The sequence below is a fragment of the Rhinatrema bivittatum genome, chromosome 5 (genome assembly GCF_901001135.1).
Source record: "Rhinatrema bivittatum chromosome 5, aRhiBiv1.1, whole genome shotgun sequence".
Classification (NCBI taxonomy): Eukaryota; Metazoa; Chordata; class Amphibia; order Gymnophiona; family Rhinatrematidae; genus Rhinatrema; species Rhinatrema bivittatum.
Genome location: NC_042619.1, coordinates 296,523,446 through 296,550,770, shown reverse-complemented (window position 1 = coordinate 296,550,770; position 27,325 = coordinate 296,523,446). Strand labels below are relative to the sequence as shown.

The 27,325-nt window shown below is 44.6% G+C and overlaps 1 protein-coding gene across 1 annotated transcript; it reads right to left on the bottom strand.

Moving 5' to 3' along the window:
• Positions 1–1,938: 1,938 nt before the first annotated feature.
• On the bottom strand, positions 1,939–26,110 carry ACTG2 (actin gamma 2, smooth muscle). Its single transcript, XM_029604148.1, has 9 exons — positions 25,957–26,110; positions 19,497–19,643; positions 18,712–18,840; positions 17,643–17,753; positions 15,929–16,013; positions 14,790–14,951; positions 11,753–11,944; positions 11,003–11,184; positions 1,939–2,194 (listed from the first exon to the last, which is right to left on the bottom strand). The coding sequence occupies exons 2-9, from the start codon at positions 19,620–19,622 to the stop codon at positions 2,051–2,053; spliced, it is 1,131 nt and encodes a 376-aa protein (XP_029460008.1). The 5' UTR covers positions 19,623–19,643; positions 25,957–26,110; the 3' UTR covers positions 1,939–2,050.
• Positions 26,111–27,325: the final 1,215 nt, after the last annotated feature.

The window sequence follows — 27,325 nt, the reverse complement described above, 5'->3', positions numbered from 1 at the left end:
AATATGAAATCATTTTGCTATATGTAATAATTTTATATGTAATATCAATTTTTATATGTAATATCAATTTTTGTATGTAATAATTTTGCTATATGTAATAATCTTATATGTAATATCAATTTTTATATGTAATCAACTAACACTCAAATCCCAAAACTGCAATCCAACTCCATGACAATTTGCTTTGATGATATATATCTATTTTTGTTTCACAATTCTGTAAACCGTTCTGATGGCGAAACCGAATGACGCTATACAAAACACGTTAAATAAATAAAAATAAAATAAATAATGTAATAACTTTGTATCCATAGCATTATAATTTAGGGATGTTAGTCACATGTTTACTGTACATAAGAATTGTATTTCCAGTGGGAGTTTAGCAGCCAGTGATGCTATTGTAAGGTTTTATTAGAGGTGGGTAAGTCTGGACATTTGATATAATAAGTGAGAGCCAATTCAAGAGTCCTGACTCAGCTGTTGGGGCAGGTTATGAGCTGAACCAATACAACTAGCTCAGGAACTAAATGTTACATAGTAATGACGGCAAATAAAGACCAAATGGTCCATCCAGTCTGCCCAGCAATTAGCTTATGGTAGTAACTGACGATCCGTGCAGGTTATTCTCATGTGTTCTGTTAAGGGTAGCAACTACTGCCCTGTGCTGGTTGCTCAAATGCGTTCTATTAAGAATAGTAACTGCCGCTCCATGGAGATTACCCCCATGCGTTCTGTTAAGGGTAGTAACTGACACTCCATGCAGGTTACCCACATGCGGTCTGTTAAGGGTAGTAACTGCCACTCCATGCAAGTTACCCCCATGCATTCTGTTAAGGGTAATAACTGCCGCTCCTTGCCGGTTACCCCCATGCATTCTGTTAAGGGTAGTAACTGCCGCTCCTTGCCGGTTACCCCCATGAATTCTGTTAAGGGTAGTAACTGCCGCTCCTTGCCGGTTACCCCCATGCATTCTGTTAAGGGTAGTAACTGCCGCTCCTTGCCGGTTACCCCCATGAATTCTGTTAAGGGTAGTAACTGCCGCTCCTTGCCGGTTACCCCCATGCATTCTGTTAAGGGTAGTAACTGCCGCTCCTTGCCGGTTACCTCCATGCAGGTCACCCACATGCGGTCTGTTAAGGGTATTAACTACTGTTTCAAGCAGGTTACCCCCATTGGTTCTTTTAAGCAAAAATAAATAAACCCTTTTTTAACCTTTTCCTCCCCTTCCTCCACCCATGGCTTCTCCCACCCCATCTGTCTTCTTTCTTCTATTCTATATCCTTCCCATCCGCCACCTCTGTTAATCTCTTCATTTCATTTACCCATCAACTCTTTTCTCTCTCCCCCTCCTTCCCACCACCCATGATCTATCTCCTCTGATCTCACCCCCTTTCTCCCATCTTCTCTCTTTCTTTCTCCTTTTCAGCCTTCATATTCCCCCTCCTACCACTCCTGGGCAACCCGAGCTGTCCAGGTGCTCAGCAAGCGCTGTGCTTCTCTCACCCACCCCCATTTCCACTTTAAACAGGAAGTGCACAGGTACAGAAGGAGGGGCAACCTCACGGCAAAGAGCACTGCGCTGTGTCAGTTTCCCTGCAGCTTGTGCTGCCATAACTGTCTCATACTTCCACAGGAGCAGGCTAGGAGAGAGTCGGGCAGCAGGGTGGTAGGTAAGGAGCCCGTTGCAGGAGACAGAGGCAAACCTGGCTCGGCTCAGTTCACTTTCAATTTGTCATCAGTAAGGATGAAAAGCTAAGCCAGAGGCAGGCGCTGGGCTGAAGTCACAACGCTTGACCAGCTCTAGATTTTATGACTTTATATTCCTGGCAATTTTAGAAACAACAGATGTTATAGTAAAGTTTGAATACATTTATACAAAACTCAGAGCTTCCCTCCCCCCCGTTGCAGTTAAATTCACAAAACAGTGGACGAGAGGTATGGAAGACACGGTAACGTTCTGAAGACTTTAATGATATTGTGACATCATTACAAAGAGTTGTTGCAAAAGGTGAAAATAAGTTTTGGATTTCCCAGTCAGGCAAGAATTTGCTCAAAAGCACTTCCTGTGGACAATCGAAGGGCCGGCCTCATCATATTCTGGTTTACTGATCCACATTTGCTGGAAGGTGGAGAGAGAAGCCAGGATTGAACCTCCAATCCAGACAGAGTATTTCCTCTCTGGTGGGGCAATTATCTGTACAGGGGATGAAAAAAAAAAGATACTGAACCATGAGTGTGCCAGAGTCACAGAGGGAGGCAAAGAGCTTAGTGGTGCACCAGGTCTAGCCTTATCATATCAACCACTGCTCCACTTACAGCTCCTGAGCCAAGCTGGGCTGAATCCAAGTCAATGTTACATCTCCTACATGTCCCCTCTAATCAAATATTGTATTTATTTATTGAGAAATAGCATAATAAAATATATAATAAAAATGCTCAAAGCCAAGAACAACAAAGATAAAAATACAACGGCCAACATAAAACATGTTAAAACCTAAAAATACATAAGAATACATATGAGGTAAATTACACTATAGCAGAGGATAGAAAAAGCTGCTAAAACTAATTGCAACAATCACAAAATATCAATTTAACCATACAGTAATGAATAAAGGCAACTGACTAGTAGCATCACATAGAACAGAACAACTTAAAAACAATTTCAAGCTAAAATAAAATAGACAGAAACCATAAATATGATAGAGGGGAGATATGAGTGAGGTCTCTAGAATCATGAGTGGAGTGGAATGGGTAAAAGCAAATCAGTTGGTTGTTTTTTTTAAAAAAGGGGGGTGTCCCGTTATTTACTGCCACTTAACTGGATAAGTGTCTGACTATTTATCTGCAATCCACTTAGTTGGATAACTACTTATCCGGTTAAATAGCCAGTTAAATGATGGGAGGTATTGGGGCATAACAGGGAAAGTTGCTTATCTGACTAACATAGCCGAATAAGTAGTGATATGTAGACCTATCCAGCTAAATTAGTTAGATAAGTTAGACCTGCAGGTCTTAAATTAGCTTGATAAACTTATCTGGCTAGCTTTAAATTATCCGGATATACAGGGTGTTTCAAAAAAATGGACCCATCGTGAAATATATTGCTTAGAAATTGGGTCCATCATTTTGAAACACCCTGTATTTAGTGGTGTGGTCACGCTGCTGAATATCCCAGACAAGCTACCTAGATAAGTTTATCTGGCTAACTTGTTCCGCAGATAGTGGCTGAATATTGGCCCCCATAAAGACTAGGAGACAGTCCATGAAGTTAATAAGTAGCACATTTAAAACAAATCAGAGAAAACATTTGTAGTTCAGCACACAATTAAGCTTTGGAATTAATTGTGGGATGATGTGGTAACAGCAATTGCAGAGAGGGGTTTAAAAGAGGAGGAAAAGTTCATAAACAGTTATTAACCAGGTGGACTTGGGGAAAGATATTGCTTACCCATCAGCGACAGACAGCATGGGATCTATCTACTATTTGGGATCCTGCCAGGTACTTGTGACCTGGATTGGCCAGTATGGCAGTTCTTATGTTATTTACTGGAGTATGTACATTTACACATACCCACATCCCCCGACATATGATTCCACTGTCATATATCCAGATTTCATCCCATAGACTGCTATACTCCTAAACTAAACATATCTCTTTAACCATACTAATACCCTTTACCTCTTTAATGAAATACCATTCATCAGTTGCCACAAGCCACTACAGAACAGCAATATAGCCTTTCTGGGACACCTCTAATCTAGAAGGCACACTCAATATAAGGTTGAGGTTAAGTATGTTATGCATGCTGTTCCTAAGGAAGGAGTGGCCAAAGACACTTATAAGATAGCTGCCTTCATCACCTGGCTGTATCTACCCAACCTCAGAGAGAAATGTTCTTTCCTGGGATTTAATGGTTCTAGACAGTTTGTGAAAAACTATTCAGAGATTGCAAACCTTTTGCTGGGGATGATGCATGAACCATAAACAGATTTAGACAAGAGGGAATATTACAGTGTTTCAGAGTCCCTTGGCATAAGATGGACTCCAGAATGTGAGGTTGCTTATAAAAGGATCATACACTTTCTCTGTAATGCACCACTGCTAGCTTTTGCAGACCCAGGCAAGCCCTATGAACTGCATATAGATGCTTACCAATGCCCAGATGACCTAGCGGCAGTTCTATATCAGCCAAATCCAGAAGGACTAAAACCCATGGCTTATGCAAATCACAGTCTGAGTAAGACTGAGTGGAAGGGAAATAGAATAAAAAAGGTTACTAAGAGCCAAGAGTAACAGATAAGTATGAGAGGGAAAAAAAAGTGCGAAAGCTTGCTGGGCAGACTGGATGGGCCGTTTGGTCTTCTTCTGCCGTCATTTCTATGTTTCATATGTTTCTATGTTATAAACTACAGGTCTTAGCCTCAAATGGGCAATTGTGGGCAGGTTCAGGGATTACTTATGTGGAGCTGAATTCAAGGTTAAAATGGATAAGAACCCACTGACCTACAGTTTAACAGCTGCAAAACTGGATGCAACTGGGCACTGGTGGTTGGCAGCATTATCCGTTTATAAGTTCAGTTTGCAGTACCAACTTGGATGTGCTATCGGGGATGCAGATACGCTGTCCCAGTGGCCCCATAGAAGTGACACTATCCAAGAGGATTGGTACAGTTAATCAGAGACTGGGGTGGCAGCAGTGTGTAATTAGGCAGAGAATGGATCTGAAAGGGATATTGAGAATGTATATGGAGCTGTGGCCAGCATGGGAATCCCTCCCAAGAGCATATTGTGATGTTGTGTGTCTAGTCTCCAACAGCATGCCAAGATTAGACATTTGACAAGCACAGCAGGCTGAGCCCCTGATTGGAGATGCACTTAAGGCCAAGGAGAGAAATTGGGGGCCCAGGCAGTCCAGAAGAATCACCCAGACACTCTGTTGGTAATGAGAGTGGGACTGTCTATTTGTGCAGAAAGGTCCTGCACGGAGAAGGAGGGACACCCACTTGGCTCATCCTGAACAATTGTGTTTGCCACAGAAATTCCAAGAAGTTTTCTAGTCTCTCCATGATGATATGGGGCCTATGGGGATCGAGAGGGTCCTGCTGGTGAGGGACAGGTCTTAATGGTTTAAACAAACAAAAGATGTTGAAACACACTCAAACAATGTACCAGTTGTATAAAAGGAAAGGCTTTACCACAAAGGACAGAAAAGATGGCAAAACATTACTAGTCAAGGTCCTATGGACTTGGTGTGTATATTTGTTCCCAGCATTAAGAGAACACTCTGGTTGTGGCAGACCATTTCACCAGATATGCACAGGCATAACCCACCAAGGACCAGAGAGCAGAGACTATTGCACAGGTATTATGGGAGGAAATTCTTCGTGAAGTATGGACTTCCAGACTGCATACACTCCAACCAGGGCAGGGATTTTGAAAGCAGACTCATTAAAGAAATGTTGCAGGTGACCAAGGCTAGCACGTCACACACCCCTCTCCCTCTATCACTCGCAGATCCCCAGCCTGAGAGGTTCAACAGAAGACCTTTGAACATTTTTGGAGACACTGAAGTCACTCAAAAGAGGAACTGGAGCCAATGTGTGAGCTATCTGGTACATATGTACAATGATGCTATAAGGTTTTCACATTATTTTCTAATGTTTTGGAGAAAGGCTCAGTTGCTTTGGGATTGTAGCAGATAGAATCTTGGCTCACACTTTTTTTTTTTTTTTTTATATACCGACATTTGATCTCATTTGGGATATCACATCGGTTTACATTCAGGTGCTGTAGGTATTTCTCTATCTATGTAAAAAGATTAAAAGAACAGTTAGGGGCAGCCTATAGGTTGGCTGTGGAGCCCACCTACAAACTGAGCAGAGGAACAAACACCAATGTGATCAGAAGATGAGGCAGAATGATTTAAGGGCAGGAGATGGAGTTCTGTTGGAAAACTGGGGGTAATCTAGGAAACACAAGGTTGCTAACAGGGGGAGATCTACCCCTTATGTTGTTGAGAAAAAATGAACAATCTGCCTGTATACCAGGACAGACTGAAGTGGTGAGAAGGGCCAGTAAAAACTATCTGCAGAAACCTCCTCTTCCCACTGGGTAGCTGGAATTTCTCCTAGAGGAACCCCCAGTTGTAACCATATCCCATTAGCCCTGGCCCCCAAAAGAGAGAAACAATAAGAACTGAAACCCAACGCCTTTGGGAGTCTGAAAGTAATACCCATCACAAACTGGAATAAACTCCTGAGTATCCACTGGGTATGATAATGAGGATTCTGAAGAAGAGTTTGGGGGGAATATGAGCCACACTGGAAACCACAGTGGAGAGATTAAGAACATAAGAAATTGCCATACTGGGTCAGACCAAGGGTCCATCAAGCCCAGCATCCTGTTTCCAACAGAGGCCAAACCAGGCCACAAGAACCGGGCAAGTACCCAAACACCAAGAAGATCCCATGCTACTGATGCAATTAATAGCAGTGGCTATTCCCTAAGGGGCGGATTTTAAAACCCCTGCGCGCGCCGGCGTGCCTATTTTGCATAGGCCGCCAGCACGCGTAAAGCCCCGGGACGCGCGTAAGTCCCGGGGCTTTCGAAACGGGGAGGGAGGGGGCGTGTCCGGGGGCGTTCCCGAAACGACGTGGCGTTTCGGGGGTGTGCCGCGGCGTTTTGGGGGCGGGCCCGGGGGCGTGGCGCCGGCCCGGGGGCATGGTCGAGGCCTCCGGACCATGCCCCCGGGACCAGAGGACGGAGCGGGGCTGCTGGTGACGCGCGCAAAGTTACGTCTGCTTTCAGCAGGCGTAACTTTGCCGACAAAGGTTAGGGGGGGGGGTTTAGATAGGGCCGGGGGGGTGGGTTAGGTAGGGGAAGGGAGGGGAAACATAGAAATGAAACATAGGTGGGGGGAGGGTGAAGAAAAGTTCCCTCCGAGGCCGCTCCGAAATCGGAGCGGCCTCGGAGGGAACAGGCAGGCCGCGCTGGGCTCGGCGCGCACAGGTTGCACAAATGTGCACCCCCTTGCGCGCGCTGACCCCGGATTTTATAGGATACGCGCGGCTACGCGCGTATCTTATAAAATCTGGTGTACTTTTGTTCGCGCCAGTGGCGCAAACAAAGGTACCCGCACGCGTAGTGTTTGAAAATCCGCCCCTAAGTCAACTTGATTAATAGCCGTTAATGGACTTCTCCTCCAAGAACTTATCCAAACCGTTTGTATCCCTGTTAGATAGGAACTTGGTGGGGCAGCTCCCAGAAGTAGAAGACTGGGAGAGGGTTCAAGAAGCTTCTCAGAATAATTATGGGATTTAGGGTGACACAGGTGGGAAGAGAGGGATGGAACCCCCCCTCCTCCCCCCAGAACCAGAAAGGGAAAGAATGCCACTACTGAAATTCACCCCCAGAGAAAATCAGAGCCACAGAGGCTAAGAAATTGGCTCTGCTACCACCCTGAGAACCCAGGACAGGCAGAACTGTGAAGCCTACATTAAGGTTGACTTATGATAGCCCTAGCAACCCAGCAGAAGTCCTTTTGATGGCAACAGATAAGCAGGTGACTGTTTATTACATAAAAGAGATGAAGGAATGCCTTGAGACTTTAGCCTAAGGGAGGAGTACATGCAAAAGAGTGACCTCTTATTGAGAAGAACAAGACATTTAAGTGGCAGAAAGTGAAATCCAAGGAGTGGGGGTAAGAGAAAGCAGTGAAATGAACTGCAGCAGGAAGAGGCAATGCAACAGATGCCACAGCAAAGCTAAAAAGGTGATCAGCCCCTATTGTACAGCTATGAGGCAGATTTTCAGGTTAGGGGATTTGCTATTACAGCTGATTACAGTCAAATACCACATCACAAACAAATAATGGCAAACTCCTAAACTGTAGAGCTTTGCCCCAAAGAGAAATTTGTGTTGGAAATGTATTGGAAAAACAGTCTTGTCAAACAGTAAAGATGAGCATTCGTTTTTGCCAAATTAGAAAATTTCAACGAAATTGTCCAATTCGGCATGTTTCGGGGAGCCCGAAAAACGATAGGGATTTTCCTGTTTTTTCATGAAAAAAACCAGGAAAAAAAACGGGAAAATCCCAATCGTTTAGTGCGTACTAACCCAAAAAATGATTTTTCGCGGAAAAAAAAACTCGAACCGCAGAAAAACGACATTTCCCGCGGCGGCCAAAAAACGATTCACATCTCCATCAAACAGACAGATCCTTATCTTGAACGACAATGGAAGTCAAAACCTTTGAGAATCTGGTTTTTAGGGCAGTGAAGGAAAGAAAAGCAGATAGGATGAGAGATCTTCCCTTTTTCTTCCTGTATCTTGCCTGGGTCTCGGCCTTGTGACTGAGAGGAGGAATCCTTCCAAGCTGGGGGTAACAACTAAACAGAGGGTCATGGACTCAGGTGTGCTGAAATCCCTGAGAGCTACAATCACAAAGTGATATGCAAACCCATGAACCTAAGTGAGCTACAAAACTTCTCCCACTGAAGAGGAAGGCCCACTGAGGAGGAAGGCCTCCGAACATTGGCCGTGCAGAGATGGAGCTGGGTCCCCCAGTGAGAACTGGGAACAAGATGGGCTCCTCGCGAGGGCAGAGACCCCAGCAGCTGATTGGTAGGCAGAGTTGCATTCCACAGGGGGTTGCAGGCTCAGCAGTGGATTGAGAGGTGGAGTTTGATCCTCCGAGAGATGCGGGAGCCCAACTGCAGAGCAGAGGTGGAGCAGAGAAGACATCAGCAGCAGTTTGGTCATAACGGATCCTCCCCCCCCCCCCCCCCTTATGACTGACAGTACTCACTGGCCCGGTTGCATTTTTTCACATATATGAGTCTTGGGGTACAATGGAAAGGGAAAATGGGGAGGGTAACTGCATTATATCAAAGGGAGAGCAAAAGGTTTTTTCTTTTCTGTATGGTGATACTTTGTGGGGACTAATAGCCCCAAGTAGCTAAATCTGCTGTTTAATATGTAGTCATGTAATCTAATAAAACGTGTACACGTCTGTCTGCTGGGAAGAAGGGAGAGAAATCACTCCCATTAACACCTTCGTCGAACAAGGACCGATGGAGTCTGCCTGAGCTTGGCTCCTGCCAGGTTGGTTCCAAACCCAGGAATGCACCCACAAGGTCATTGGACACAGGGGTGTTATATACGCATGAGATAAACTAGCATACATTGGAATCTCATGCATATTAATTGTGGGTAGCCTGAAAACCTGAGAGGCTTTGGAATCCCCAGGACCGGTTTGGGAAGCCAACACTCAGGCCCCCTTCTAAGTCTTATTACCCAGTTTATAACAATCCCTACAGCCACCAAGGTGAGTGAGGCTGTTGTAAAAAACGATCCAGCCTATCCATGCTCAGGGAAATTTGGGTTTTAATCAGCCTTCTTGGTCACCACAGCCCTCTTGGAAGCCTGCGTTTTGTTTATTTTATATTCTGCTTTTCAGGCACTTCAAAGCGGATCACATTCGGGTACTGAAGGTATTTCCCTGTCCGCAATGGGCTCACAATCTAAGTTTGTCCCTGAGGCAAGGGAGGCTGAAGTGACTTGCCCCAGGTCACAAGGAGCGGCAGCGGGATTTGAACCCTGGCTTGCAGCTCACTGCTCGAATCACTAGGCTACTCCACTACTATTTAGGGCTCTAACTGCCCTCTGTGCAGGTCACCCCAGTGCTTCTTGGAGGACAGGGTCATTTTGCTTTTGGTCCTTACTGTGGAGCTCTCAGGGATGAAGCTGTGGTGCTCCCTCTCACTCTGTGTCCTTGGAGAAGCCTAATTTTCATGAAGTTAGAGCCGAGGCACTAAGGGGAGGAGGACATCGGCCTGTTGCTGCTGCACTCCCTCATAGAGATCCATTGAACACGTACGATGCATGCTAAAAGCTGCAAGAAGGCGCTCGATTCCCGGACATTTCTGGAGGGATAACCTATCCCAGCCCGTGGAATCGTGCTGAATATTTACTGGGAGGATCTGTCTTTAGGCGGAAGTGGGGGTCTGGTCCTGGCCTTTTCATAAGCTCTGTGCTCCCTGGCAGCCCGCCACTATGATGCTGTCCTAGTCACCAGGCCCATGAATGCCCCCCCCCAGCAATTTCCTCCACTTTAGGAGAAAGCCAGTGTAGGGGGGGAGGGGAGGCGGGGACCATGTGCCCCATTCAGCTCCCGCTTCCTGCCACTGATCCATGCTACAGGGCTATCCTGGGACCTGTGTGGTGGGACGGCCGTGTGCGGGCCCGGTGAGGTTGCACCTCTCCACCTGCCTGAAGATGAACCTGATATCGTGTTCAAGAAAAGCAAAAAAGTAAATACTCGGTGGAGTTTTGTTTTTTTTGCATGTGATGCCAAGAACCTCCCAGTCCACCCCTCTCCCCCCCTCCCCCCCCCCCCGAAAAAAAGAAAATCAGTGCATTCAAATTTGCAAGGACTTGTGCTCTGAGATGACAAAATTACAATGTGAAACTTCTCTTTTTTCAAGACAGCGTGGAGTTTTCAGATAAATTAATCGGCCATTTTCTTCCCCTTCTATTTGGAGGCTTAAGTCAATTTGTTTTATAATGTTTTATTTAAAGAAGAATGTCAGGTATAGATTAACAGCATGGATTAACTTGCATGCACAAGTCAAATGCAATATTTGTTCACAGTCAGATAAGGGAGCAAGAACAGTGAGATATAATCATAAGCACTTAAACGGTACTGCCAGATACTACAGCATCATAAAAAGTCCACTAGGGTCTCTTACAAATAAAAGACTGGAGGAAAACCAAAGCCCCCCAGTGTATCTTAGAAAGAATTTTAGGGTCTTATTCATTTATTCCCCAAATGGGAGCAGGTCCTTTGTGAATAAGGTCATTAGACTAGCGTTCTGCTAGTTACTTTTATGTTTCCTTTGTGCTGAGTTGGTGCGTTTGCAAATTAAGGCGTAAAGGAGGCACAGGCTCACAAAGTGGATCTTACAACGTAAAAACGCAACAGAAGATGAGTTTTAGACTTACTTTAATTTTCATGGTGCTGGGGGCCAAGGCTGTTATTTCCTTCTGCATTCTGTCCGCAATCCCTGGGTACATGGTTGTCCCTCCAGACAGAACGTTGTTGGCGTACAGGTCTTTACGGATATCGATGTCGCATTTCATGATAGAGTTATAGGTAGTCTCATGAATTCCAGCGGACTCCATTCCTAGAGGAAAAAATGCACGTGCCCCCCTTACTTTACAGTCACAGACCAAGACCTGCTCGCCCCTCCCCAGTTTCCAATTGACCGCTGCACCCCTGAGTGCATCTGGAAATACAGCAATACATTTTTTTTTCAACGCCGTCTTAGTATCACCCACTTTTGTACTTTTGCCTTCTGGAACTTATCAGCCCTATATGGGTGGGGACTTTGTGGAAAGACTTAAGTGTTCCTAAAATGATGCCTGCCATAGAGCAGGAGCGACTGTGCGGAGGGGCTGAGCGTTCCTGTAATAATAAACCTGCCATGAAACAGCTCTGACTCTGAGCGTTCCCATACTCTGTCTGCCATAACAATAGTGGTGACCTCATAAAGAGGTTGAGTGTTTCTGTGACTTGTTGGAAGGGTTGAGCATTTAGCTGCCCTCTAAGTAACCTTTTAACATATCACACGTTACAACAGGACCTCACTTTTGCCTCCAAGGAAGCGCAGAAATTATAGGAAAGATGGGCAGGAGCGGTGACCTATTCCATTACCAAACAGAGCACAAAATGCGCGGTTCATCATCCCTTACCAATAAAGGATGGCTGGAAGAGAGTTTCTGGGCAGCGGAACCGCTCGTTGCCAATGGTGATGACCTGCCCATCGGGAAGCTCATAGCTCTTCTCCAGAGAGGAGGAAGAGGCAGCCGTGGCCATCTCGTTCTCAAAGTCCAGGGCCACGTAGCACAGTTTCTCTTTGATATCACGCACAATCTCCCGTTCAGCTGTAGAAGAGAGATGGTTCTGCTCGGGTTAATGATCCTTAACAGGATTACCTGCAACTTGGGCACTACCGATAACGTTGCTCCCCTCTGCCTCTCCCACCATTATCCCCCTTAGCGTCACCTTTCTGTGAGTTTCTTATCATTGGGCAGCAGAAAAATAAGAACCTCAAAAAAAAAAAAGGTGCCAGAAACGGTAGAGAAAAGACATTGACTGACCCAGTTTTGCTTTATTTTATCCCAGTAGTTCCTCCTTGCTCTTCCAGCTCAGCAGGTATGCTGGTGCCATGAGCCTTTATTCACAACTATATGGGAGTTTCCTCCTGTTTTAGTGGAGACTCTCTCTCTCTCCCTCTCGCTGTTCCAGGTCTGGTCATTGCGGCAACAGTCTTGAGGCTGGACGACATGCACCAAGGATCCTACTGGAGCCCTGTGTTCTCCATGACCAGACTCCCTCCCCCCAACCTCGGAGGCTGGGAACGCTGCCTCTGCAGCATCCCCACTTCTGGGGAGCAGAAGATCCAGTTCAGGAAACGATCGGGAGACACTCCTCATGCTAGTACACACAGAGCTACCACTGCGCCACCAAGCCAGACTGGCAGACTAAATGACCGGTCGACTTTCAAAGGCTTGCGCGTGGCAAAGACCGGGAGATGCGCGCATGACTCAGACACGCACCAGCCACGCGTGTATCTCCCAGTACGCACATAAACATGGTTTGCGGGGAAAGGGGCGGCCCAGGACTGCACCATGAACTTTACTACCATGAACTTTACTACTCCTATGGACTGCGGGTAAGTCATGCAACCATGAAAACAAAGCTAATCAGCGGGGTTATAAGACTTGGGGCTAATAGGGTAAAAGGGATGCAAGTTAGGTAGGGGGTTTAGGGAGTCCTCTCTTTTACTTGGGTGAACTGGGAGGGAACTGGGGAAAAGGCCTAAGGCATGGCCATACGTATCTACTAAAATCCCCCCCACTTACACGCTCGAGATGGCATTTGTGCACACACGCACATGTCAATATAAAATCGTGCGCACATGTACACGCAGGTAGCTAATTTTATAACACGCACGCATATACGTGTCTATGTTATAAAACTGTCGCGTCCATGTGCGCGTGCTGGCAAACGTGCACGGGTGCGCAGATAAGTGGGTCTTGAATTTTACTTCTAAGTCTTTTAATGAATATTATTATGCACAAGGAGGCCCAATAAATCTCTCTAAATCATGCACTCTGAATGACCAATTCGAGCTTATATGTAAGGCACAGTTTATAATGAAGAACTAGCCCCCCAGAACCACTCCCAAGATCAGTTTAGTCAGTTTTAGCTTATCTACAATACCATTAAATCAGTTTAACAAAAAGGGATCTCCATGGGACTGATCTCTGGATTGTTCCATGGCTAAGAAGCTGATACACGAAAGTGCACTAACAGCAGCCATTAATGCACATAAACAGGGGGTTTATTGCTCGTAGTAACGTTAAATGGCATGCATATGAGGCAGATAGTGCAGTCCATATGTAGTTTACATATAGACAGCATTGCAAAAGTTTAACTCTTCCTCCTTGAAAAGTAGTTATTTTTTGTGTTATTGGGCCTGTGATGCAGTTTGTGCATAGTTTTTTCAAATGCTAATAATGGGCTATTTTGCATAGCATTGTAACTCCTTACCAAATTAGCACAGATTTCTCATTAAAATGATCACAAGCTAATTTAAAGTTTAAAAATATTTATTACTCTATCCATCTCAAATTCTGTGCATTAAGAGTGCTAATTTGCATAAGCAGTGCTTTTAGTGTGTGCGATAGCATTAATACACTTTAGTACATTGGCCTCTAAGTCTCAAGAGTGGCTCTGATCTCTACACTGCTCCTTCTGTAGATCTCAAGAGTGGCCCTTCAGAAAGCGTGCAAACAATTGTTTGCAAACCAGTTCTGACTGTCATCAAATAGATGGATTTCTGGGCTGAGAGGCTGAAGCTCTTCCCCCAGACATCTAGGGGGGCTCTGATATGTCAAAGCTGATTAAACCAGAAAGGGTTTGCATTAGAGTCTGAAGTAAGACGTGCAGCTCCACCCTTAAGGAACTTGATTGGTCCTCAGGGATCATCAAAGGGATTGCTGGGAACTGCACCTTGCTCCTGGCAAATTGCTGGCCATTGAGCTGTTTGCAGATTTGTGAATGTTAAGTGAGTTATCTGTCTCTACACTGGTTACCTGAAGATTCTAAACTGGAATGGACCAACGCAAGCAATGCACAGTAAACTTTATATAAATGTTTGCAACCAAAACACTTATTAGGAAAATGTCCTTGGAAGTAAAGGTACTGTGTTTGTGTTTAAACCTACAATCTGCATAAGCCACCATGCTGTTGTTATTTTACCATGATAAATAAAGCCAAACCTGAATTCTACAGATGTGTGGCTTGGCTTGCAATTGTAAAGGTTCAAAATGTCACAGCAAATTTCAAACAGTTTAAACTTTATTAAATGTGTTTAAAGAACTACAGTGTGGCCAGGGCCTGTGTGCCTCCTTGTGCAAAGTCTATTTACATGGAGCTCTAAGGGCCCAATTGGCGAGAAAGCTCCTCTATCTGCCAGAACCATTACCACTTTTAAGAATTTTATTCCAGTTCTTGAATATGGAAACCTAGTACTGTTTCATCCTTCAACAAGGGAAGAATCACATAAAATCCTGTTTTGAAAGATATCAGGACAAAACCTCAGCAGTGTCTTTCTCAATCAATCCATTTTCGAATTGTAAAAAGACACTCCAAGGCACTATCAAAACCAAAATGAAACTACAAGATTGAATCTGATTGGATGTTAGGGCTGCTGTTCTGTACCAGTGGTAACGAAGGAGTAGCCTCTCTCAGTCAGGATCTTCATGAGGTAGTCTGTAAGATCGCGGCCAGCCAGGTCAAGGCGCATGATGGCATGGGGAAGAGCGTAGCCTTCATAGATGGGGACGTTGTGAGTGACACCATCACCGGAGTCCAGAACAATACCTGGAGAAAACAGAGGCACAGTCACTTCTGCTTATGTGCACATCAGATGTCTGCACATTTGGGCACCAAATTTCAGTGTCTCATTTCTTTTCTTGTAGAACCCGAGATCAGATAAAGACTGGAATAAAGCAGGTTGATCTTTGGTTTACACCCTCTCTTTCTCCCCATTAACCCTCTATGTTTGGATCTACCCCCCCATATTCTGTCCAAGCAGCTCTGCCCAGAACTTCACAATGACATTTGAACTGTGTGGGGGCCAGTGGGTGCTGTGAGACAACAGGGCCCTGTGTGGTTCAGACTTAAATGAAGCCCGCAGAGGAGGCAATGACAGGTAAGAAGGGCTGCTTTCTTCCTGCCAGTGGAAAGAGATCATTTAATTTTATTTAGTTTAACTTATAATCTGCTTGATCATGAAAGATGCCTCACAAAAGAACAATTAGTCAATAAGAAAAGCAAATGAAATATCCTAGGCAAGGAAGGAGGAGTCAGAAGTTGGGGGGGGGGGGGGACGATCGTATTTGAGGAAAGGAGGCAATGGAAGAGGCTGCAAGCAGGTGCTACTGTAGGCCTGTGGCGACCACACACACAGCACCCCACCTCACGCATGGCGCCCTGTGCAGTTATGCACAGTAAAAGCCAGCCCCGTGTACTTGTCCTGTGGTTTCATGAATAGCGCAAGAATTTTCTCCACTAGGAGGCTGTTTGGTTCATCATTGCCTGGGAGAGTCATTGCCCATGCCCTTCCTTTGGTGATATACTACCCGTGTGCTTCTGCAACAGGCCTAATATAATCAGCCAAGCACGCTCTAATGTCCCAGTAATCCCACCAGAAGCACCGTCTGCTAGAAACACAGGAACGTCTGCCGCCATCCTCACGTGCACAGACGCACAACTCTCAGTTTACTTCTCACAAACCTAAATTCAACTCTGGGCCTGCTCTGTCAGAGAAAAAAAAGCACAAAAGGAGATGCACTCACCCGTAGTCCGCCCAGAGGCATAGAGGGAGAGCACGGCTTGGATAGCAACGTACATGGCGGGCACATTAAAGGTTTCAAACATGATCTAAAAATTGTACAGAAAAATGGCATTTAATTGGAAAGAAAATATTTATAGAGACAAGGAGAAATAAACCTGTTCATGGCATCTGTTGCATTTACTTACAAACCGCTCTGGGGAAACATTTTTGTCAGATATAACAATGGTCAGTAGTATATAACTACATGCTGTTACCCTCAGAGGGGTGTAGGAAGGGCTGCAATTGGCTCCATGTCATAAGGAACAGGGTAATCTGGTCCTGGCTTTAGTCCAGTGCATGCATGGACTTGTAGTCTTGCATCTCTAAAGTGAAGCAGGAACTAGAAGCCCCTGCATGCAATAGGGTAAAACCAGGACTGGCTCAGACTGGTCCTTTTGACATGGAGCCAGCTGGCAACCAGATCTCTGAGGCCTAAATGAAATGAGCTGGTGGTCTTAAGCTATGTCAGTAAAGCTTCACACCAACCATAAATTTACATCTTACCAGACACTCTCAGTAATGCAGCCAAGTGCCTATGGAAACAGAACCATCTTTTCACCTTTACTTAGTGGTACCAGTGAACTCCAGACCATCTGGACAGGCTGAGCCACTTCTGGTTATGTCCCGCTGCATCTCTGCACTTTTTACTCCTGCATTTTTTAGGTAAATTTGGAATTATAAATGCATAGCTACATTGTGGGAAAACCAGAACTGGCTCTGCCTGTCCAGATGACATGAAAACAGTTAGCAGCATTGCCCTACAGCTGCTCCCTTTTGAGAAAAGTTGATGATACCAGATGTGGCTAACTCCAGTCCTCAAGAGCCCTCAAACAGGCCAGATTTTCACGGCATTCACAATGAATATGCATGAGATAGATTTGCGTACAATGGAGGCATTGGACTGGAGTTGGCCACATTGGTATCATCAACTTTTCTCAAAAGGGAGCAAGCTGTAGGGCAGTGCTGTTAACTGTCTTCATGTCATCTGGACAGGCAGAGCCAAATCCAGTTTTTAAGAGTCACAAATAGGCCTGATTTGCAGGATATCTATAATAAATATGCATGCAATGCCTCCATTGTATGCAAATCTATTTCATGCATATTCATTGTGGAGGCCCTGAAAATCAAGCCTGTTTGTGACTCTGGGATGGGTAGATTTGCACACAGCAGTGTAAGGAAAATGTGCGCTTCCAACCCTTAAAAAGGGTCCCTCTAGAGCAGAATTGAGGTTTACTGGTGGGGCAATGAGGGGAAGCTTGCACTGCTACTATCTGGTCTATTACTGCACATGTGCACATTGGAAATCTTGTATATGCAAAATTATCTCATGCATGTTCATTGTGAATATCCTGAAAAAGTAACTGATTGTGGAGTCCCCAGGACTGGTTTGGGAACCACTGAACTAGTGTAGCATTCCCCTACCCAGTCTGTTTTTTCAGTCTAGCTACAATGAATATGCATGAGATAGATTTGCATATATTGCAAACCTCATGTATGCAAATCTTTCTCATGCATATTCATTACAGACTAATTATATGTGCCCTAGGACAGGGTTGGGAGCACTGGTCCATGGGATAGCATACAGGACTATGGTTATCAATGCTGTCAGCCTGGTGAGTTGTCCCAAGCGCTACATTTGCCAATGAATTGAAAGGAATGTGTTAACATTGTTTCACCTGGGTCATTTTCTCCCTGTTTGCCTTGGGATTTAATGGCGCCTCTGTGAGCAGGGTTGGATGTTCCTCAGGAGCAACACGCAACTCATTGTAAAAGGAATGGTGCCAGATCTAAGCCAAAGGGCAAAAAAGAAACACAACAAAGCATGAATCATGTTCAGTGAAATGATTATTGCAGACTGATAAATATTTCTTCTAAGAACAGATAGGACTGACTAGAATTTATCTACAGCAGGCATCACTCGGCCTATAACATTGCGGCAGCCATATTGATAAATGTTCACGCCTTTGAAATCCTACAAGTGTAATAAAATGGCCTGATGTAAACTTTTGTTAAATATGTAGCTACTTTGATTGAAGATATCAACCCCCAAATATAAAAAGATTTTTAAAAGAAATGGGACCCTTGTCAGAAAATTGCTGGTTGATTCCAAGTAGTATCTTCTCCCCCAACGCTTCTACTCCTATTGGTCCTCCTAATGTATCTGAGTCTCCAGCAAAATCAGCTGATCTCTAACAAAAAACATGAGCAATCTCCTGACTGAGCCCTTTAAGCTACCAGGACAATGGTTACATTGAAGGAAAGATGGACTGCATTCAGTGTGTGAAACTTTAGAGTTTTCAGGGTTCTTTATGGACCCCACCATTGGCCTAAACTTGTCAACCATCACCCCAGGCCCTCCAATTTGTTATCTGACTAAACTATACCTCAGAAGTATGCAGATAGTGAGTGTGCAGAGCCCAGTATCCTTTTGAAGGCTTGGGCACCCCAAAACCTTCATGTGATTCACTACTAAAAGGGGAAGATTTTGTAGATATTATTTTATTTAAGCACTGCACTAGAACATATGTAATATGTCATATAGCACATATAGCATATTTAATATTGATTGTATGTTTTCCAATAAATTGCAAGATGAAGTTATTAAATTGGTGGAAGTGCAAGACTAGTGAGGCAAATCCATGCCTAGCTCAACCTATCTGGATGACGTGGAGTCTTAGACTGCAAGTGCAGGAGAGAATTGTGAAAAGGAATGTGAGCTGAATAAGAGGGAACATTCTTTATTACCTTCTCCATGTCGTCCCAGTTGGTGATGATTCCGTGCTCAATGGGGTATTTGAGAGTAAGGATACCTCGCTTGCTTTGGGCTTCGTCTCCTACATAACTATCTTTCTGGCCCATTCCCACCATGACACCCTGGAATAAGCATGAGCAGGCATTTAGTAAACTTGTTTCTGAGCGAAACAGACTTTTGGCCTTCTAAAAGTAATATAACACAAAATAAACTGAGAGGCAAATAACAGCAATAGCTTCTAGGGTTCTTTTCTTTAATTTAGTTTATTGCTTTTAATTTGTAGGCAGGTGTAATTCTCACTCAGCTGTTGCCTTCACTCGCCCTTATGAACATTCACTTTTTTAAAAATCAGCGTATTGTTTCTTGAAAACTCCAGACTTCTATTAGCTGTAACAGGGACCTCTGTGCTCGGAAAAGATCACGGGATGATGTGTGCCTAGCACTAGGTGCAGCTTACAGTACAAAACATCCTATTATTTCACCGACCTGATGAAAGGAGAAGAGTCACAGATGTATTGAGTTAATCCAGTTAAATAGTCTCTTTTTTTTTTTCTACAATCTAAAATAGAAATACATTAAAACCCAACATCTTTATTTATTAAAAAAAAAAAGAATCTGACAACTATAAATAAGAAATTCCTCGAGTCCCCAGACACCCTGATGAGTGACTTTGAGGAGCCCATATGTTGTCCTCTGACATCCAGCCAGGACTTGAGATGCAAATATTGTAAGTCTGAATACAGGAGATAAATAAGCCTAAGAAATCATTGGCACCCACCTGATGGCGAGGGCGACCCACTATGGAAGGGAAAACAGCACGGGGAGCATCATCTCCCGCAAAGCCGGCCTTGCAAAGGCCGGAGCCATTGTCACACACCAGGGCTGTGGTCTCCTCATCGCACATGGTGGATCTGAGAGCTGGTACCTGTGGGGAGAGGAGAGAACCAACACATTCAACAATTTGTGTGGACATCCTGATGAGTGACTTTGAGGAACCTTTAGGTTGCCCTCTGACATCCAGCCAGGTGCGAATGCTGTAAGTCTGAATACAGGGGGCCACGCGAACCCAGGAAATAATTGACACACACCTGGTGGCGAGGACGACCCACTATGGAAGGGAAAACAAAACAGGGAGCATCGTCTCCAGCAAAGCCGGCCTTGCAAAAGCTGGAGCCATTCTCACTTACCAGGGCTGCGGTCTCATCCTCTGGGGATAGGGATATACCTACAGTACCTGAACGTAATCCACAGTGAAGTGTCTGAAGGTGGAATATAAATCAACCAAATAAATAATAAATAAATCAGGGCATGTTGGAGAGGGCCCTCTCAGGGGAATCACCATGAACAAGTCTCTAGCCAAAGCAGAACACAAAGTGCCAGCAAAAGATGATCCTAGTGGTTAATGCAGTACTTGAATAGTCAGTGCATTATTTAACCGCAAATGTTATATTATAGAATAAGGCTGGTATGTGGTTATTCTTCATATCCACTGAGGAAAGGAGAAAGTAACAGGGCTAACCTTAGGAGGGTTTGGGGTGCAGGGCCCAGGGCAAATGAATCGCAGCAGGGTCCTGGAATGCGGAAATTATAGTGTTGGGGATGGGGCTATCATGATGGGGTGGGGCCCCCCCAAACCGGGGGGGGGGAGGGGCAGTCACCTCTATTCAACTTCCATCCCCAAGGATGGCCCCAACAGCAGAGAATTAGGGTAGACATTAGAATGTCTGAAATTCATTGCCAGAGGGTGTGGTAAAGTGCAGTGTAGTTGGGTTTAAAGAGGTTTGGACAAGTTCCTGGAGGAAAAGACCATAAGACTGTTATTATCCAGGTAAGCTTGGGGAAAGCCAGTGCTTATCCCTGTGTGTTAGCAGCATGGAATCTACTATTTGGGATCCTGCCAGGTACTTGTATCCTGGATTGGCCTCTGTTGGAAACACGATGCTGCGCTTGATGGACTCTTGGTCTGACCCAGTGAGGTAATTCTTGGGGTTCTTATGTAGATCTGTCACAGTTTTGGATGGTTTGGGGTACAGAAGATCATGTTTGGAGGAAATGTGTGTGTGTGGGGGGGGGGGGGGCTTTTCAGTTCTCTCTTTCTAGGACTCCCAACAGCAAGCAGCCTTGACACACATGATGCTTCAGCATGCAGGCATAAGTTAGAAAGCCTTCAACATGGATATTTAGAATGAGGATGCAGAATGGGGCAGGTGAGAGACATCTAAATGTGCTTCAAAGCCAGGAGACCCCTTTGGATAGAGAAAGTGCAAAATAATAAATAAACATAGAAACAGAATCTGATGGCAGATAAGGATGGTAAGGACCCATGCAGTCTGCCCAGTTTACTTGCTGGTGTAATAGCACAGTAAATCTTAGGCTTTACCTTCACTTTTTCAAGACTAAGGACCCTCGGTATTTATCCTGGCTTCCTTATTATTCTGTTACTGATTTTGCCTCCACCACCTTTCCCAGGAGGCCATTGCATGCATCCACTACCCTCTCCCTGAAGAACTATTTCCTGATGTTACTCCTCCTGAGTCATCCCAACTGGAGCCTAAGCTGTGATTTTCTGTACTTTAACCTCCTTTCTCTTGAAGAAAAGTTTGTTTCTTGTACTACGAGTGCATTATTTATTTATTTACTACTAATGCTTATTGCTTGTCTAACTACAAATCTGCTCCAGGCAAGGCATGATACAGTAATAAAACACTGACTGAATGAAGACAAAGTACATCTCAGAGAGAAGCATCAAAATGACAATCTAATGTATATATATATATATATATATATCTCCATTTATTGTAACGCCTCACCGCGATTGTTTTGTTTTATGTAAACCGACCTGATTTGATATTTGTATCGAGAACGTCGGTATATAAAAATGCTAAATAAATAAATAAATAAATAAATATAAAACTACCGAATCAAAGCATATAGTCTGATATAACAAGCAATAAAGGTCATCTCACAATCCTTCTAAAATGATAACCCATCATAGTCATCAGCACCACCCAAATAACAAACCCACCTAAAAGAATCCAGACTACTGCTGTCTGTGCTTTTTAAAGGGGTAAATAAACATGTGGACAAAGATGAACCGGTAGATGTAGTGTATTTGGATTTTCAGAAGGTGTTTGATAAAGTCCCTCAAGAGAGGCTTCTAAGAAAACTAAAAAGTCATGGGATAGGAGGATTGCAAACTGGTTAAAAGACAAGAAACAGAGAGTAGGATTAAATGGTCTTTTTTCACAGTGGAAAAATGTAATCACTGGATCTCTGTTTGGATCGGGGCTTTTTAATATACCGTATTTATAAATGAATTGGACAGGGATACAACAAGTGAGGCGATCAAATTTGCATATGACACAAAATTATTCAGAATAGTTAAATCACAAATGGGTTGTGATAAATTGCAGGAGGACCTTGTGAGACTGAAAGATTGGCAGAAAAATATAATGTGGACAAGTGCAAGGTGATGCATATAGGGAAAAATAACCCATGCCATAGTTACACAATGTTAGGTTCCATATTAGGAGCTACCACCCAGGAAAAAGATCTGGGTGTCATAGTTGATATTATATTAAAATCATCAGCTCAGAGTGCTGTGGTGGTCAAAAAAAGCAAACAGAATGTTAGGAATTATTAGGAAGGGAATGGCAACTAAAATGGAGGATGTCCTAATGCCTCTGTATTGCTCAATGGTTAGACCGCACCTTGAATATTGTGTGCAATTCTGGTTGCCACATCGAAAAAGAAATATGGTTGCACTGAAGAAAGTACAGAGAAAGGCGACCAGAATGATACCAGGCATGGAACGGCTTCCCTATGAGGAAAGGCTAAAGAGGTTAGGGCTGTTCATCTTGGAGAAGAGAAAGCTGAGAAGAGATATGATAGAGGTCTACAAAATCATGAAAGGACTTGAATAGCTAAATGTCAATTGGTTATTTACCCTTTCAGATAATACAAGGACTAAGGGCACTCTGTGAAGTTAGCATGTAGCACATTTAAAACAAAACAGTGAAAATTATTTTTCACTCAATGCACAATTAAACTCTGCAATTCATTGCCAGCTAGTGTAGCTGGGTTTATAAAAGGACTGGGTACGTTCCTGGAGAAGAAGTCCATAAACTGCTATTAATCAACAGGGAATAGCCACTGCTGGTTGCCGGCATTAGTAGCATGGGATCTATTTAATGTGTGGGTACTTGCCAGATACTTTTGACTTGGATTGGCCACGGTTGGAGACTGATGGATCCTTGGTCTGACCCAGTATGGCACACAGACACACACACACACACAACTTTACTCCTGATTATGGGCAGCAGGAATGCAAGCCTCCCTCACACACACACACTGTCCCACCACAGAACAGGTACAGCACGGCATCCTTCCTCTTGCCAGTATCTTCCAGAGACACTTTAATTTTTAAGTGCCAGCTGTGGGGCCAGGGTTTGGCCCTAATGAATAGTAATTTGAACACTACAAATCCCTTAATATTCATTTTTCCCTCAGACTTTATGTCACTTGAAAACACCAATTCTAGCTTTTAAACATTTAGAAGCCAGGAGGCATTATTCCAAGGGAACACTTAGATATCGGTATTTAAATATGCATCAACAAATGTTCTTTCAAGAAAGGAGAATGTTCATTTCCATATGACTATTACATGGTTACATTTGCTGTAACCCTATTATTTTGTGCTTTTAATATACTGTAAGCTTTTATAGCTCTTTTTTCTTCTTTAGCTTCTTACAAAAGATGTGGCAGCATAGGTACAGAGGCTGAGCAGAGTCGGAAAGTGAAAAGCAGATGTGCAGAGCTCCTTTGAACTCTGTGCAAACCCCAGCTCTACCATCACCACTCATGTCAGTCCCCAAGATGACTCTGTGTTATCCAGCACATGCTGAGCTAGCCCAGGTTTTACTTTGGAAACCTGCTCCATCTTCCAGGGGCTTAGTAATGGGAGACAGCAATAGTATTGCTTCTTCTCCCTAGTCACAGGGATGTCACATGACCACAGATTATGCAGGAAGACTTGGTTTGGCCAATCCTAATTTTTTTTTAACATCTATCCCAGTGCACCATGGGATTTGTAGTCCTACTTCTTCCATGCACAATCAGCATTACAGGTACCACAATGCAACAGGCAGTGTGGGAAAGGGAAAGGAAGGGGCAGGTAAAAAAAACAAAAACAGGACTGATCTAAAATGTTCCTCTAGAGCAGGGGTTTTCAAACTGGTCCTCAAGCCCTCCCTGCCCCCAGCCAGTTGGGTTTTCAGGTTATCCCTAATGAATATGCATGACAAATATCTGCACACATGGAAGGTAGTGCATGTAAATAAATCTCATGCATATCATTAGAGATATCCTGAAAACTGAATTGGCTGGGGGGGCCCCAAGGATCAGTTTGAGCACCGCTGCTCTAGAAACTGGGTCAACTCTCATCACTGCATTCAATGTTTTTTGCAGTCTCTGTGGGAGATGAGCTACCCTGGGCCATCCACTCAAGTTATAACTGTCTGCAAGGATAATTGTAAAACATGTCAAGAGGAAAAGCATTATGCAAACATAAATTATTAATACTATTATTATTATTAGAAAGGGTGACATTCTAAGGAATGAAAATGCTAGGCTGTCACATCCACATCCTGAAATGTATATTCAACGCTGACTTTATTCGTTATGGACATGAATTTGGTTAACCATTTCTCTCACAGATAAAGGAAAGGAGAAATATTTTATTAACTCGAGTTCTGTTTGTAACATTGCAACAAGGTTATGCTGGAACTTGTACAATCATGACATCAAAAGCACCAGGAAAGAGGTCACTATATGAAGCAGAAGGAAGGGACGCTCACAAGAAAAGCCAGAAAGTACTTTTTACTAGGAGGGCGGTGGACAGCTGGAGCAGACTTCCAGCAAAGGTTATAACAGCCAAAACAGTGGCAGAATTCAGGCAAGCAAGGGATAAACACAAAGGAGACCTTAGTGATGGGAGAAGACCACGGATTGCGTAAGATCTGTGGCAGCACAGTAAGCAGGTAGAGACGGGCAGACTGGGTGGCCCAAGAGTTCCTTATTTGCTAATAACTTCTGTTTCTGGGACGCTAAGGGCACTGAATAGCTTGTCCCTACTATAAAAGTTTCCTCAGGAGGAAAAGATGAGTCAGGGAAGTCATGCAGTTGGATGCATAATAACTCATTGATTTGGGGGGGGGGGAGCCCCAGCTAATTCTGTAGACTGCCTATGATGAAATGTCCAGTATGCTTGCAGGAACTGGCTTGCTCTTGATATTGTCAGCTTGCCCGAAAAGGAGTAGCATTGGGCTAGACATATTGGCCTTTATGCCAAGTGTTTGCCCTGATTTCAGCTAATACAGTTTTCAATACCACAGAAGTGACAGCCACAGACGCCGTGTCACATTTGCCAGTTATCGGCATGGAGAGAAGAGTGAAGCGGGAACCCCCCCCCCCAAAAAAAAAAAAAATCAAATCTGATCTTCCTCCAAGCGAAAGGATTTTCAGAAACAGGTGAGGGCAGGCCCTGAGCTCCCACTTCCGATCCCATGGGTTTTAAGGAGCGCAGCAGCCAGGGAGGCGCTCCCTCCGCCGCGCGCCCTTTCTTCCCCCGCCGTCTCATCACGCCTGTGCGCGATCTGCCCTGACACGCGCGCGCGCCTCAAAGCGCTCCGCACGCACGCGCTGCCTGCATCACAGCTGCTGCCGAAATCCCCCCCCCCCCCCCCCCCCCCCCCGGCACAGCCTGCCTTCCAATAGCAGGGAGCCGTCCTGCCGGCGTCGCAGCCTTCCAAATATAGCCCCGAATCTCCGAGCAGCGGCGGAATATTAATCCCAGTCAAACGCGTCATGCAGGGGGGGGGGGGGGGTGGAAGGGAGAAGGAGAAAGCGTGATGGGGGCTGCTGGAGAGGCGTGAGAGCCCTGCTATCTGCCTTCCCCGAGCACTCGGAGATTGCATCACAAAGGAGCCCTGCTTCCCCTGTGCACGTTACACACACACAACGCCTCCGGCATTGAGGATGCATCCAAGGGAAAAAAAAAAAGAAAAAAGTTTTCGGCTGTTTCCGAACCAAACTCAGCCAGCAAACGGATGCCACCAGAAGCAGCGGCCTCAGACTCCCTTCCTGCTGTATTGCCCCCCCTTCCCCCTCTATGGTACTTCTTGGCCACAGCCCAAACCGCTTTCCTAGACCGAAGCCACCAACTCCTGCATGGTACTCACCACTTCTGCAGGCGTTCCTTTCCTCTGGGACTAGGTCCTGATGTGCAATTGATGCATGTTCCAGTGAGGATATAAAACCTCAGAGGCGTATCTGTTCCAAACAAGGACCCTAAAAAGGCTTAACTGATGCCTTGCTAGCCATATGGCCATATAAGGTGGTTTATTTCATCCTACCGACCTTGGGTTGATCCGGAGTGCACAGAGCAGTGAATTATCCACAGAAAAAAATGTATGCACAAAAATTTCAGTGGCCACTCCTCTTTGGGAAGCTGTTCCTTTTATGCTACACTTTAATAAACAATTTTAATCCAAGTCCTTATAAGCTATATTTAAAAAAAAAAAAAAAAGGGAGCACAGACACCTACACATGGGTGGGAGAGAATGATACCAAGAATGGCATGGGAAGGACCTGGTACTATCCACCCAAAGTGTGTTGAGTAAAATTCAGGAGCTCCATCAACATGAGGTAATCATGAAACCGCTGATGGGTTGCTTATTATTCATCCTTTAGGCCAGTACCCTGCAGAAAGAATAGGAGGTGAAGATTTCATGGAGCCATCTTGGTCCTCAGTGACACTGGACCAATGTATGAATTAACCCCAAGGTGACCATGTACAGGAGCAATCCAGAGAACAGAGATTCCTTCTTCAGGTATGACTACTTTGCATAGGTCATAAAGTAGGGCTTCTGATTCTAGGGGTTTATAAAATGCAGACTTAGGGGTTTTATTTTTCAGTCAGTCGGGGAGTTTATCGTGGTTTTCATGGCATAAATTTAAATTTTAGGTGTATTTTTATGTAACCCCTGCTCGGAGTGCATAAACTGATGGAAGGGATTTCCCTGTTGATCAAGGGTCCTCCCTTCCAGCTTTGTTTAGTGGATTCTTAGAGCAGGTCGTGCAGATGGTGACGTGGACCTGCACAGAGACAGCTGGAGTGGCAGTTAACCGCAGCCTCTTCTCTGACTGGGAGAGAACATCTCATCTCCCCCTCCATGAACTCCAGCCTCTAATGTCCATCACTGCCGGCCAAGATAAAGTGCAGCAGACACCACTTTCAAACCTCAGACTATTAACTTTATTTCTGAGTGAACCAGCCAGCAGCTATTTACAATGATTTGCACAGGGCAAAAAGGTACCTGCTGAATATCTCGGTTTTCATGGCCATCAGACAGTCAGAATCACCTCTGATGCACCATGAGGCTTTTGGTCATCCCCATCTATTACTTCTCCAGAACATACTGATCATGCTCCATCCCAATTATCTCATTCCCCAAACGTTAACACAGCTGAACTGCCTCAGACATATCCTATCAAAATTCACATCCAAAGGGGGACGATGCAATCTCCATTACTCACAACTCCTCGGTG

Coding starts and splice junctions, on each gene's coding strand:
- ACTG2 (XM_029604148.1), bottom strand. CDS start 19,622: ATGTGCGATGAGGAGACCACAGCCCTGGTGTGTGACAATGGCTCCGGC. Junction 16,014..17,642: donor ACAGGGAGAAAATGACCCAG/GTGAAACAATGT, acceptor TACAATTTTTAG/ATCATGTTTGAAACCTTTAA. Junction 11,945..14,789: donor CTACTCCTTCGTTACCACTG/GTACAGAACAGC, acceptor TCTCTTCTACAG/CTGAACGGGAGATTGTGCGT.